At 42.6% G+C, this 13,894-nt stretch overlaps 1 protein-coding gene across 5 annotated transcripts in view; it reads right to left on the reverse strand.

Annotated features, from left to right (window-relative positions):
• Positions 1-9,466: 9,466 nt before the first annotated feature.
• Positions 9,467-13,894, reverse strand: part of LOC131702967 (P2X purinoceptor 4-like) — a 33,892-nt gene continuing 29,464 nt past the window's right edge. For 3 of the 5 annotated variants that reach the window (XM_059005820.1, XM_059005824.1, XM_059005821.1), the window contains 6 exons: positions 13,713-13,854; positions 11,359-11,495; positions 10,804-10,894; positions 10,389-10,454; positions 10,149-10,265; positions 9,467-9,708 (listed from right to left, as the gene is read on the reverse strand). In XM_059005820.1, the coding sequence (XP_058861803.1) occupies positions 9,658-9,708; positions 10,149-10,265; positions 10,389-10,454; positions 10,804-10,894; positions 11,359-11,495; positions 13,713-13,854 (604 nt within the window). In that variant the 3' untranslated portion in view covers positions 9,467-9,657. The remainder of the gene's footprint in view (positions 9,709-10,148; positions 10,266-10,388; positions 10,455-10,803; positions 10,895-11,358; positions 11,496-13,712; positions 13,855-13,894) is intronic. The other 2 variants (XR_009309626.1, XM_059005822.1) reach the window with 2 other exon arrangements.

Raw genomic sequence — 13,894 nt, forward strand, 5'->3', positions numbered from 1 at the left:
AGAGAGAGAGAGAGAGAGAGAGAGCGAGAGAGCGAGCGAGAGAGCACACCGAACGCACATGAACCGACTCACCGCAGCGGTCAGGTTCGGCCGGCGACTCCACTCAGACGGGGATACGGTAGTACCTAGCCCCGAGGAAGGGAGCGCGGCTGGGTCACTCGACAGCGGGGATATGGCAGGCCTAGCCCCGAGGAGGATACTTGTGTAACTCTCTTTAGGAAAAGACTCACTCGCGGGTGGCTGCACACAGCCGCTCACATACGGCAGACAGTAAAAAGAGAGCGGCCCACCAAGGGGGCCGTTGAAAGAAAGAAAGATGAAAGACTCTGTCTTTTTCAAGAGTCGTTGATTCCAGGAAAGCGGCAAGCCAGCTTTCAGCACGAATGCTAGGAACTACAACTAACCCAAATGGACTCGAGGGCTCTTTCTATCAACACGCTCAGTTCTAGACACAGTCTAGACACACGTCATCACAGGAAGGGGCCTTCGGCAGCTCTGATATAGAGAGCTCAGTATTACCTACCTCAAGGGCAGGGAATATCCCATACTTAATGTTGGTGGTCGTCTTCGACTTGAAAGGGAAGTGGAATTTCAACTCCCCTTTTACCCTTTGTGCAATCCATAAAATTATTAAACTGTTCAAGCGAATACAGTTTTTTTATGGGCTGACTGACCGGGGTGTCGGAGAGCATCGAGGTGTCAGAGAGCTCTCCCTCCTCATCCTCGTCTTCTCCCGCGAACGCCTCCCATTCCTCGGCCGAATCCTCCTCTGTGGCTCCCGACTCATCTTCCTCCGGCTGTGAGGACTCTGCTGAGGGCAGGGCTATGGCGTCACTGGATGCTAGTCCAGCGCTGCCGCTAGCCTCCTTCCCTGTGCGGGGGAGCTCCGCAGCCACGGCCTGATCACCGCCGTCGCCGCCGCTCTCCCCCAGCCCCGACTCTCCGACAGCGGCAGCGCTGGGCTGAGACCCCGCATCTCCACCAACCAGCGAGCCATGGCTCGGCTCCCCAGGAGCAGCAGGATGAGCGAACACCCTCAGCCTGACCAGCCCCCTGCCTTTCAGCGCTGCCCTCCGCCGCAGCCGCTGATCTGAGCTTAGGGCAGGCTTGCTTCATATGCCCTTCCTCGCCACAATGAAAACATTTCATTGTGTCCGAGGTTGCAAAAATAACACACTCTTTCCCCTCTATAATAAATCTCCAGGCTACATTAAGATCCTGCCCCGGGTTATGCGGCAATACAAACACTTGTCTATGAAAAGACAACACATGTTTCACCTCGGGGTTCTTACAGCCGAGCGGAATCATTCTAATAGGGGACATGATTTTACTGTATCTTGCCAATTCTCTTTCAATCTCTACATTTGGAATAAAAGGGAGGACATTTGATAAAACCACTTTCCTCAGAGAAATTGAAAGAGGTAAAGCAGAAAGAAAAGCACCATTGACAGAAAATCCTTCCTCCACAATCTTATTTACGAGAGTTTCTTGACTTAAAAACACAACAATGGCCTTATTCATACGTGAAGCAGATTTAATGTTGTTAAAACCAATTGTCTTACCGACCGATAAAAGAACGTCCTCCACGGAAACTTCATTGTCGGGCACACACCTGAACCCATGTCTCCGTGTCAGTCCCTCTATACCGCCAGAGTGTGAGCCCATCTTGGGCTACACAAACTAACTTAGCCTCCCAAATGGCAAGGCCAATAGATAGATAAATAAATAAATAACAATACAATTTGAAATAGAAAGGCTATAAATAAATAAAGCTTTTTTGAAGAAACTTATAAAATTCCTTTTAAATTAACCGTGTAAAAATAGTAAAACCAAGACTCTAAAAACGGACCTGCACTATTCAAACACACCGCTCTCAGCTCGAGAGAGAGAGAGAGAGAGAATTGAATTTTAAAATCCCTTTATTGAACAACACAAAAGAAAAACAATAAGACAGAGAGAGCACTTGATCTTTTAGTCCTTGTGCTCCCAGATTGTGGAATGCACAGCCACCTCATCCCAGAAGAGCTACATCAGTTGAAAGGTGCTATATCAATGAAGTTTAGATTATTTTTGATTGAACACAGTAGCTATGGAATTATGGGTAATCAATATATGCAAATTTCAGCAAACACAAGGACCAAACAAATTGCCTGAAAGTGGCCAAAAGGCTTCTGACAATCACTATATATATATATATATATATATATATATATATATATATATATATATATATATATACATATATATATATATATATATATATATATATATATATATATATATACATATATATATATATACATATATATATATATACATATATATATATATATATATATATATATATATATATATATATATATATATATATATATATATGAAATGGAGCAGTACTGTCTCTTATAAGGACCGTGTTATTCACAGCAGTGTGAAATGGAGCGGTACTGTCTCTATAGGAGTGTGTATTTACTGCAGTGTGAAATGGAGCAGTACTGTCTCTTATAAGGAGTGTGTTATTCACAGCAGTGTGAAATGGAGCGGTACTGTCTCTTATAAGGAGCGTGTTTTTCACAGCAGTGTGAAATGGAGCGGTACTGTCTCTTATAAGGAGTGTGTATTTACAGCAGTGTGAAATGGAGCAGTACTGTCTCTTATAAGGAGTGTGTTATTCACAGCAGTGTGAAATGGAGCAGTACTGTCTCTATAGGAGTGTGTTATTCACAGCAGTGTGAAATGGAGCGGTACTGTCTCTTATAAGGAGTGTGTATTTACAGCAGTGTGAAATGGAGCAGTACTGTCTCTTATAAGGAGTGTGTTATTCACAGCAGTGTGAAATGGAGCGGTACTGTCTCTTATAAGGAGCGTGTTATTCACAGCAGTGTGAAATGGAGCGGTACTGTCTCTATAGGAGTGTGTTATTCACAGCAGTGTGAAATGGAGTGGTACTGTCTCTATAGGAGTGTGTTATTCACAGCAGTGTGAAATGGAGCAGTACTGTCTCTTATAAGGAGTGTGTTATTCACAGCAGTGTGAAATGGAACAGTACTGTCTCTTATAAGGAGTGTGTTATTCACAGCAGTGTGAAATGGAGCAGTACTGTCTCTTATAAGGAGTGTGTTATTCACAGCAGTGTGAAATGGAGCGGTACTGTCTCTTATAAGGAGCGAGTTATTCACAGCAGTGTGAAATGGAGCAGTACTGTTTCTATAGGAGTGTGTTATTCACAGCAGTGTGAAATGGAGCGGTACTGTCTCTTATAAGGAGCGTGTTATTCACAGCAGTGTGAAATGGAGTGGTACTGTCTCTATAGGAGTGTGTTATTCACAGCAGTGTGAAATGGAGCGGTACTGTCTCTTATAAGGAGTGAGTTATTCACAGCAGTGTGAAATGGAGCAGTACTTTCTCTATAGGAGCCTGTTAATCACAGCAGTGTGAAATAGAGCGGTACTGTCTCTATAGGAGCGTGTTATTCACAGCAGTGTGAAATGGAGCAGTACTGTCTCTTATAAGGAGCGTGTTATTCACAGCAGTGTGAAATGGAGCAGTGCTGTCTCTTATAAGGAGTGTGTTATTCACAGCAGTGTGAAATGGAGCAGTACTGTCTCTTATAAGGAGTGTGTTATTCACAGCAGTGTGAAATGGAGCAGTACTGTCTCTTATAAGGAGTGTGTTATTCACAGCAGTGTGAAATGGAGCGGTACTGTCTCTATAGGAGTGTGTTATTCACAGCAGTGTGAAATGGAGCGGTACTGTCTCTTATAAGGAGCGTGTTATTCACAGCAGTGTGAAATGGAGCGGTACTGTCTCTATAGGAGTGTGTTATTCACAGCAGTGTGAAATGGAGCAGTACTGTCTCTATAGGAGCGTGTTATTCACAGCAGTGTGAAATGGAGCAGTACTGTTTCTATAGGAGTGTGTTATTCACAGCAGTGTGAAATGGAGCAGTACTGTCTCTTATAAGGAGCGTGTTATTCACAGCAGTGTGAAATGCAGCGGTACTGTCTCTTATAAGGAGTGTGTTATTCACAGCAGTGTGAAATGGACGCGTACTGTCTCTTATAAGGAGTGTGTTATTCACAGCAGTGTGAAATGGAGCGGTACTGTCTCTATAGGAGCGTGTTATTCACAGCAGTGTGAAATGGAGTGGTACTGTCTCTTATAAGGAGTGTGTTATTCACAGCAGTGTGAAATGGAGCAGTACTGTCTCTTATAAGGAGTGTGTTATTCACAGCAGTGTGAAATGGAACAGTACTGTCTCTTATAAGGAGTGTGTTATTCACAGCAGTGTGAAATGGAGCAGTACTGTATCTTATAAGGAGCGTGTTATTCACAGCAGTGTGAAATGGAGTGGTACTGTCTCTTATAAGGAGTGTGTTATTCACAGCAGTGTGAAATGGAGCAGTAATGTCTCTTATAAGGAGTGTGTTATTCACAGCATTGTGAAATGGAGCAGTACTGTCTCTTATAAGGAGTGTGTTATTCACAGCAGTGTGAAATGGAGCAGTACTGTCTCTTATAAGGAGCGTGTTATTCACAGCAGTGTGAAATGGAGCGGTACTGTCTTTTATAAGGAGTGTGTTATTCACAGCAGTGTGAAATGGAGCGGTACTGTCTCTATAGGAGTGTGTTATTCACAGCAGTGTGAAATGGAGCGGTACTGTCTCTATAGGAGTGTGTTATTCACAGCAGTGTGAAATGGAGTGGTACTGTCTCTATAGGAGTGTGTTATTCACAGCAGTGTGAAATGGAGTGGTACTGTCTCTTATAAGGAGTGTGTTATTCATAGCAGTGTGAAATGGACGCGTACTGTCTCTTATAAGGAGTGAGTTATTCACAGCCGTGTGAAATGGAGCAGTACTGTCTCTTATAAGGAGTGTGTTATTCACAGCAGTGTGAAATGGAGCAGTACTGTCTCTTATAAGGAGCGTGTTATTCACAGCCATGTGAAATGGAGCGGTACTGTCTCTTATAAGGAGTGTGTTATTCACAGCAGTGTGAAATGGAGCAGTACTGTCTCTATAGGAGTGTGTTATTCACAGCAGTGTGAAATGGAGCAGTACTGTCTCTATAGGAGTGTGTTATTCACAGCAGTGTGAAATGGAGCGGTACTGTCTCTTATAAGGAGTGTGTTATTCACAGCAGTGTGAAATGGAGCAGTACTGTCTCTTATAAGGAGTGTGTTATTCACAGCAGTGTGAAATGGAGCGGTACTGTCTCTATTGGAGTGTGTTATTCACAGCAGTGTGAAATGGAGCGATACTGTCTCTTATAAGGAGTGTGTTATTCACAGCAGTGTGAAATGGAGCAGTACTGTCTCTTATAAGGAGTGTGTTATTCACAGCAGTGTGAAATGGAGCAGTACTGTCTCTTATAAGGAGTGTGTTATTCACAGCAGTGTGAAATGGAGTGGTAGTTTCTCTTATAAGGAGTGTGTTATTCACAGCAGTGTGAAATGGACGCGTACTGTCTCTTATAAGGAGTGAGTTATTCACAGCAGTGTGAAATGGAGCAGTACTGTCTCTATAGGAGCCTGTTAATCACAGCAGTGTGAAATAGAGCGGTACTGTCTCTTATAAGGAGTGTGTTATTCACAGCAGTGTGAAATGGAGCAGTACTGTCTCTTATAAGGAGCGTGTTATTCACAGCAGTGTGAAATGGAGCGGTACTGTCTCTATAGGAGTGTGTTATTCACAGCAGTGTGAAATGGAGCAGTACTGTCTCTATAGGAGCCTGTTAATCACAGCAGTGTGAAATAGAGCGGTACTGTCTCTATAGGAGCGTGTTATTCACAGCAGTGTGAAATGGAGCGGTACTGTCTCTATAGGAGTGTGTTATTCACAGCAGTGTGAAATGGAGCGGTACTGTCTCTATAGGAGTGTGTTATTCACAGCAGTGTGAAATGAAGCGGTACTGTCTCTATAGGAGTGTGTTATTCACAGCAGTGTGGAATGGAGTGGTACTGTCTCTTATAAGGAGTGTGTTATTCATAGCAGTGTGAAATGGACGCGTACTGTCTCTTATAAGGAGTGAGTTATTCACAGCCGTGTGAAATGGAGCGGTACTGTCTCTTATAAGGAGTGTGTTATTCACAGCAGTGTGAAATGGAGCAGTACTGTCTCTTATAAGGAGCGTGTTATTCACAGATATGTGAAATGGAGCGGTACTGTCTCTTATAAGGAGTGTGTTATTCACAGCAGTGTGAAATGGAGCGGTACTGTCTCTATAGGAGTGTGTTATTCACAGCAGTGTGAAATGGAGCGGTACTGTCTCTATAGGAGCGTGTTATTCACAGCAGTGTGTTGTGGAGCGGTACTGTCTCTATAGGAGTGTGTTATTCACAGCAGTGTGAAATGGAGCGGTACTGTCTCTATAGGAGCGTGTTATTCACAGCAGTGTGAAATGGAGCGGTACTGTCTCTATAGGAGTGTGTTATTCACAGCAGTGTGAAATGGAGCAGTACTGTCTCTTATAAGGAGTGTGTTATTCACAGCAGTGTGAAATGGAGCGGTACTGTCTCTTATAAGGAGTGTGTTATTCACAGCAGTGTGAAATGGAGCGGTACTGTCTCTATTGGAGTGTGTTATTCACAGCAGTGTGAAATGGAGCGATACTGTCTCTTATAAGGAGTGTGTTATTCACAGCAGTGTGAAATGGAGCAGTACTGTCTCTTATAAGGAGTGTGTTATTCACAGCAGTGTGAAATGGAGCAGTACTGTCTCTTATAAGGAGTGTGTTATTCACAGCAGTGTGAAATGGAGCAGTACTGTCTCTATAGGAGTGTGTTATTCACAGCAGTGTGAAATGGAGCAGTACTGTCTCTATAGGAGCGTGTTATTCACAGCAGTGTGAAATGGAGCAGTAACGTCTCTTATAAGGAGCGTGTTATTCACAGCAGTGTGAAATAGAGCGGTACTGTCTCTATAGGAGCGTGTTATTCACAGCAGTGTGAAATGGAGCAGTACTGTCTCTATAGGAGTGTGTTATTCACAGCAGTGTGAAATGGAGCGGTACTGTCTCTATAGGAGTGTGTTATTCACAGCAGTGTGAAATGGAGCAGTACTGTCTCTTATAAGGAGTGTGTTATTCACAGCAGTGTGAAATGGAGCAGTACTGTCTCTTATAAGGAGCGTGTTATTCACAGCAGTGTGAAATGGAGCGGTAATGTCTCTTATAAGGAGTGTGTTATTCACAGCAGTGTGAAATGGAGCGGTACTGTCTCTATAGGAGTGTGTTATTCACAGCAGTGTGAAATGGAGCAGTACTGTCTCTATAGGAGTGTGTTATTCACAGCAGTGTGAAATGGAGCGATACTGTCTCTTATAAGGAGTGTGTTATTCACAGCAGTGTGAAATGGAACAGTACTGTCTCTTATAAGGAGTGTGTTATTCACAGCAGTGTGAAATGGAGCAGTACTGTCTCTTATAAGGAGTGTGTTATTCACAGCAGTGTGAAATGGAGCAGTACTGTCTCTATAGGAGTGTGTTATTCACAGCAGTGTGAAATGGAGCAGTACTGTCTCTTATAAGGAGCGTGTTATTCACAGCAGTGTGAAATGGAGCGGTACTGTCTCTTATAAGGAGTGAGTTATTCACAGCAGTGTGAAATGGAGCAGTACTGTTTCTATAGGAGTGTGTTATTCACAGCAGTGTGAAATGGAGCGGTACTGTCTCTTATAAGGAGCGTGTTATTCACAGCAGTGTGAAATGGAGTGGTACTGTCTCTTATAAGGAGTGTGTTATTCACAGCAGTGTGAAATGGACGCGTACTGTCTCTTATAAGGAGTGAGTTATTAACAGCAGTGTGAAATGGAGCAGTACTGTCTCTATAGGAACCTGTTAATCACAGCAGTGTGAAATAGAGCGGTACTGTCTCTATATGAGCGTGTTATTCACAGCAGTGTGAAATGGAGCAGTACTGTCTCTTATAAGGAGTGTGTTATTCACAGCAGTGTGAAATGGAGCGGTACTGTCTCTTATAAGGAGTGTGTTATTCACAGCAGTGTGAAATGGAGCGGTACTGTTTCTATAGGAGTGTGTTATTCACAGCAGTGTGAAATGGAGCGGTACTGTCTCTATAGGAGTGTGTTATTCACAGCAGTGTGAAATGGAGTGGTACTGTCTCTTATAAGGAGTGTGTTATTCACAGCAGTGTGAAATGGACGCGTACTGTCTCATATAAGGAGTGAGTTATTCACAGCAGTGTGAAATGGAGCAGTACTGTCTCTATAGGAGTGTGTTAATCACAGCAGTGTGAAATAGAGCGGTACTGTCTCTATAGGAGCGTGTTATTCACAGCAGTGTGAAATGGAGCAGTACTGTCTCTATAGGAGCCTGTTAATCACAGCAGTGTGAAATAGAGCGGTACTGTCTCTATAGGAGCGTGTTATTCACAGCAGTGTGAAATGGAGCAGTACTGTCTCTTATAAGGAGCGTGTTATTCACAGCAGTGTGAAATGGAGCGGTACTGTCTCTTATAAGGAGTGTGTTATTCACAGCAGTGTGAAATGGAGCGGTACTGTCTCTATAGGAGTGTGTTATTCACAGCAGTGTGAAATGGAGCGGTACTGTCTCTATAGGAGTGTGTTATTCACAGCAGTGTGAAATGGAGCGATACTGTCTCTTATAAGGTGTGTGTTATTCACAGCAGTGTGAAATGGAGCAGTACTGTCTCTTATAAGGAGTGTGTTATTCACAGCAGTGTGAAATGGAGCAGTACTGTCTCTTATAAGGAGTGTGTTATTCACAGCAGTGTGAAATGGAGCAGTACTGTCTCTATAGGAGCGTGTTATTCACAGCAGTGTGAAATGGAGCAGTACTGTCTCTATAGGAGCGTGTTATTCACAGCAGTGTGAAATGGAGCAGTACTGTCTCTATAAGGAGCGTGTTATTCACAGCAGTGTGAAATGGAGCGGTACTGTCTCTATAGGAGTGTGTTATTCACAGCAGTGTGAAATGGAGCGGTACTGTCTCTTATAAGGAGTGTGTTATTCACAGCAGTGTGAAATGGAGCAGTACTGTCTTTTATAAGGAGTGTGTTATTCACAGCAGTGTGAAATGGAGCAGTACTGTCTCTATAGGAGTGTGTTATTCACAGCAGTGTGAAATGGAGCGGTACTGTCTCTTATAAGGAGTGTGTTATTCACAGCAGTGTGAAATGGAGCAGTACTGTCTCTTATAAGGAGTGTGTTATTCACAGCAGTGTGAAATGGAGCAGTACTGTCTCTTATAAGGAGTGTGTTATTCACAGCAGTGTGAAATGGAGCGGTACTGTCTCTTATAAGGAGCGAGTTATTCACAGCAGTGTGAAATGGAGCAGTACTGTTTCTATAGGAGTGTGTTATTCACAGCAGTGTGAAATGGAGCGGTACTGTCTCTTATAAGGAGCGTGTTATTCACAGCAGTGTGAAATGGAGTGGTACTGTCTCTTATAAGGAGTGTGTTATTCACAGCAGTGTGGTCATTTTCCATTTACTGTATTTTGTTCATTTTTATTAATTTCAGCGCGATACAAAAGTGTTGCAAAGCATCAGTTTATGAAAACTGCTGTCAGAACAAAACTGAATTAACTATCTGCCTTTGATTAGCAATGAAAAATATACTGTGTGCACAATACATGTTAAAATAACAACAACAACAATAAACACAGTATAAAAATGCACTAAGGGCTGGATTCACAATCCTGACCTTCTCTGTTGCTGACGTCTCTCATCTAAAAAAATAAGAAAATAAATACAGTATTTGTAAACCATGTGAAGAAGCACATACATGAAAATCTCATCACCTCGATTTTTCTTTAAATTGAAATGCCCAGTATTTACCCGTTTTCTCCCAAATTTGGAATGCCCAATTTGATTGCTACCCTAGGCAGCTACCCACAAACCACCTGGGGCACTTTAGCCAATCGTTTATACTGTATGGTGGAGAGTGCTGTTGCCTGGTGAGATGAACTAATCCCAGCCAACTGGCAATTGCAAATGCAGCCACTAGACTGGCAACTACAGTACTAGATACAACCAAGATTCAAAACAGTGAGCTCTGGATCATATGACTAACCATGCAGTAGTGTCTTTACTAGGTGAGCCACTGCAGACCCCCAGCTAACCTTTTCTCATTAACTTCAATGTTGAAGCAATGGTAACCAGTCCTTACCTCTAACTGATATTCCACAGTTTCATATTTCTTCCCAGTATAGTAACTTTTGACCTCTTTTTTGCAGCAACTGGGATGAACGTAGTTTGCAAGGAGGAAGTCAACCACGATTATTGTCTGAAAGGTACGTAGAGGAAAATGACCTTCATGAGATCCACACTGATTTAAAACTGTGAATGCACTTTATACACAAAGACAGGGACGCATTAGCAGAATACATTGCAACTGTTTTAGACTCACCATACCGAAGTAGGCGAGTGTGGATCCAATGTATGTAATCAGCTTAATTAGACTGAATTTTCCAGCCTTTTGAAAAAAAAAAAATGTAAATGTTTATTATAATAATAAGTCTTTCATTGTGTCAGGACTCTAAACTAGGCTGAAGGTTTGAATGGGAAGGGGGGCTCACATTAAAACTGTCCGTCCTGAAAGAATCATCTTGAGCAGAGCAGTGACCTGTTTGAAGGACTGAAAGCTAATTAATAAATCCTATTCTGAATGCAGTGCTCTTGGTTACATTTCAAAATAGTGGTTATGAAAGAAACATACTTTTCTTCACAGGACAGGTGTACTTGTTTCAGTGTACATATTCATGTGATAAATTTTTTTAATTTGATATGCACTAAACAGAGTTCAAACTAAGAGTCTTAATCACCTTTCCAGTCACCATGACATCAAACCGGATTCCATACACCTTGAACAATGTGCGCTCTTCCACTCCATTCTGTTTATAGTATCTTGCAAACCTGTAAATAAAGACCAGCAGATTGTTCTCTGGTATACAGTCCTGCCTGCCATACCCACAGGAATTATCAAGATGCAAATCCGTATCTATTATGGTTTCGTTCAATTCGCAGCAGTACAGCTGCAATTCAGCAAAGCTGAAATAAAAGGGATGATTTAACGGCATAATGTTGTTGCAAAGCGAGTGCGCTGTTATCCAGCTGCATCCCCTCAATGCCAGAATTAGGAGGTTTAAACTGGAACGCAACAGTTCCTGTGCCTGCCACGGGATGGCGCTCCAGCTCTAAGGCATTGTCACACTTTGAAACAACCAAGACAAATGGCAAAAAGTTTTCCCTGTGGCTGACAACTCAAGCCTACCAGTCAACAGTAAGCAATACCACCATCGCCAGCTCTAGCTAACAGTATATTAGACACTGGAAGCATACCCCTTCCCTCTAATACAAGACTGTACTCCTGCTCTGACCTGAAGCTGAAGCCAGGGAATAGGGTCTTCTTGTCGTTTTTCTCATCCAGTCTTCGAAAGCTGTACTCCGGGACACACTTGTGAAGCAGCCAATCCAGGTCACATTCCCAGTTAATCTGTATTGCTATCACTCCTCCCTGTAATTCAAGTGGAAGTACGATCACCCTCACAAACATGACCATGAGGTATAAGAGCATGTACAGAATAGGATAAAGTAATGGTAATGACTGACATGTGGACAGACAGAGACACCTCCATATAGCCCCACAATCTCATACTCCCAATAGCATGTGCTGAATAATGTGAATACCATGTTTCATTCTGGTTTGATAAGAGATTGTCCAGATATATGTAAAAATGTAAGTGAGACATATGGAGGTACGACTGCCTACACTGTATTCCCATTGCTGGGGATTCCTCTGCGAGGGATAGCAATGGGAATTTAAATGTAAAGACCATCAAATACAATTCCCTGCTGAAGTCTAATAATATGATGCAGAATATATCTAATACAATTCCCTGCTGAAGTATGATAATATGATGCAGAATATTTAGTACTTCTAGTTTTAAGGATACAAGATCCCCCACATTTAACCTGTAGAGAAGTAGATCAAATAAAAGTTATTGCAGATACTCAATTTATATTAAGAAACACATTTGTAGTTTAAATCAAGGATAATGTAATTAATTTAAACAAATCAGACGCACTGCGCTCAGCACAGCTGCAAGGTATGCTGGAACACTTGGAACACTGCTGACACAAAGAGCTTGCAAAAACAAGGTTCAGCTTCACAGCATGTTTAGGCAAGATATAAGACAGGCATTTGAGAAGAATTCAAGAGGATCCTCCATGAACACACACCAGCATTGTGTCGGATGCTCTCCCAGAGATTAGAGAACTCATTACTCATTCATTTCTGCTAATAACTAGAAGCCTGTAACAGGGGAAGTCTGTGCTGACTATCTGGCGCATGCGTGTTTCTGCAGGAAGAGGGCAGCAGTTTCGTAAGATCCGCCTGTCAGTCATGGCGATGACACGGAGAGGTGGGGAAGAGGGTGTGTTGGCTTTCCCTCTCTCTAAGTGGCTGAGAGGCGGGCCTTGGGGGATTGCTCGGCCCATAAGAACTGTGCTTGGTTGTGCATTCGGGTGGCCATGACAGAGGAAGCCCAGGGACGCTAGCTGAGGTGGCGAGCGTACACAAACACCAGGCAGGAACGCCAGTGGTAGAAGCAAGAAAAATAAAATCAGTCAAGCACGGCTGAGGAAGACAGCCAGCCTTAAACAAACCATTTATTAAAATCTCTGGTTACGTACCCGAGGGGACGAATGTAGAACTAGGGGAACCTTGGCCACCCTAGTGTATAGTGCACAGCGAAGCGTAGGACAAGATCCGAGCTGGCTGGCATAGCAGCAGTGGGGGGCTACATAAGCAGCACTTTTGTTTTGTAGTTTCATTACTGTGTTTTATTTTCCTTTTTCATTTCGCCTTTGGTTTTCATTATTATTTTTGAGCACCTGTGAGTGCACCTGCCTATACCTGTGTTGGTAACCTGTAGTCCTGATTACTACTGCCGGTATACAGGCCACAGACAACAGCGCCCTCTGCGGGCTAAAATAAATACAAAAGAAAATAAATAAAACTGGGCACCTGGGCAGTGTTTTCAAGTACAATCTTTGGTCTCCCGTGTCAGTGAATACCCTCACCCTTCCACAAAGCCACATTAATACTGATTAAGCTGCAGAAGTGTGACACTTGATTACTGGAATCAATAAAGGAAACAGGTTCAGTTCTGCTTCGATCCTTGTTGTGTGCACTCCTGCACACACAGATACAGACAGGATGTAGTTTCCTTACACCTGCATCACTCTATGATCCAAACAAGCATACTCTTCAGCACAAGAACAGGGGAACAGTAAGAAAATGAATAAGCATACTCTTCAGCACAAGAACAGGGGCACAGTAAGACAATGAATAAGCATACTCTTCAGCACAAGAACAGGGGAACAGTAAGAAAATGAATAAGCATACTCTTCAGCACAAGAACAGAGGCACAGTAAGAACATGAATAAGCATACTCTTCAGCACAAGAACAGGGGCACAGTAAGAAAATGAATAAGCATACTCTTCAGCACAAGAACAGAGGCACAGTAAGAAAATGAATAAGCATACTCTTCAGCACAAGAACAGGGGCACAGTAAGAAGCAAGTCAATGATCTCTCCTTTGAATTGCCTTCTGTTTTGTTTTCTCATTTCTCTACAATGAAATGTAGATGGTTGCAATTGGCAGCCCTGACCCTGGGAACAGAAGCCCTCTTGTGTGATTCTATGAAAAGAAAAGAACCAGGAATTAACCTTAACAGCCATTTCTGTGAAATTCTCCCCGGCTTCTTGGACAATATTTCCCAGGCGGAATATCGGGCAGTATGGGTCTGTCTTTCGGTTAAACATACACTGTTTTAGATAGGTTTCGTTCATATCCGGCAAGATGTTTCTCCTGTGAAAAATAAATAAATAAAATAAATAAATAAATAAAT

The sequence above is a fragment of the Acipenser ruthenus genome, chromosome 32 (assembly GCF_902713425.1).
Source record: "Acipenser ruthenus chromosome 32, fAciRut3.2 maternal haplotype, whole genome shotgun sequence".
NCBI classification, from domain to species: Eukaryota; Metazoa; Chordata; class Actinopteri; order Acipenseriformes; family Acipenseridae; genus Acipenser; species Acipenser ruthenus.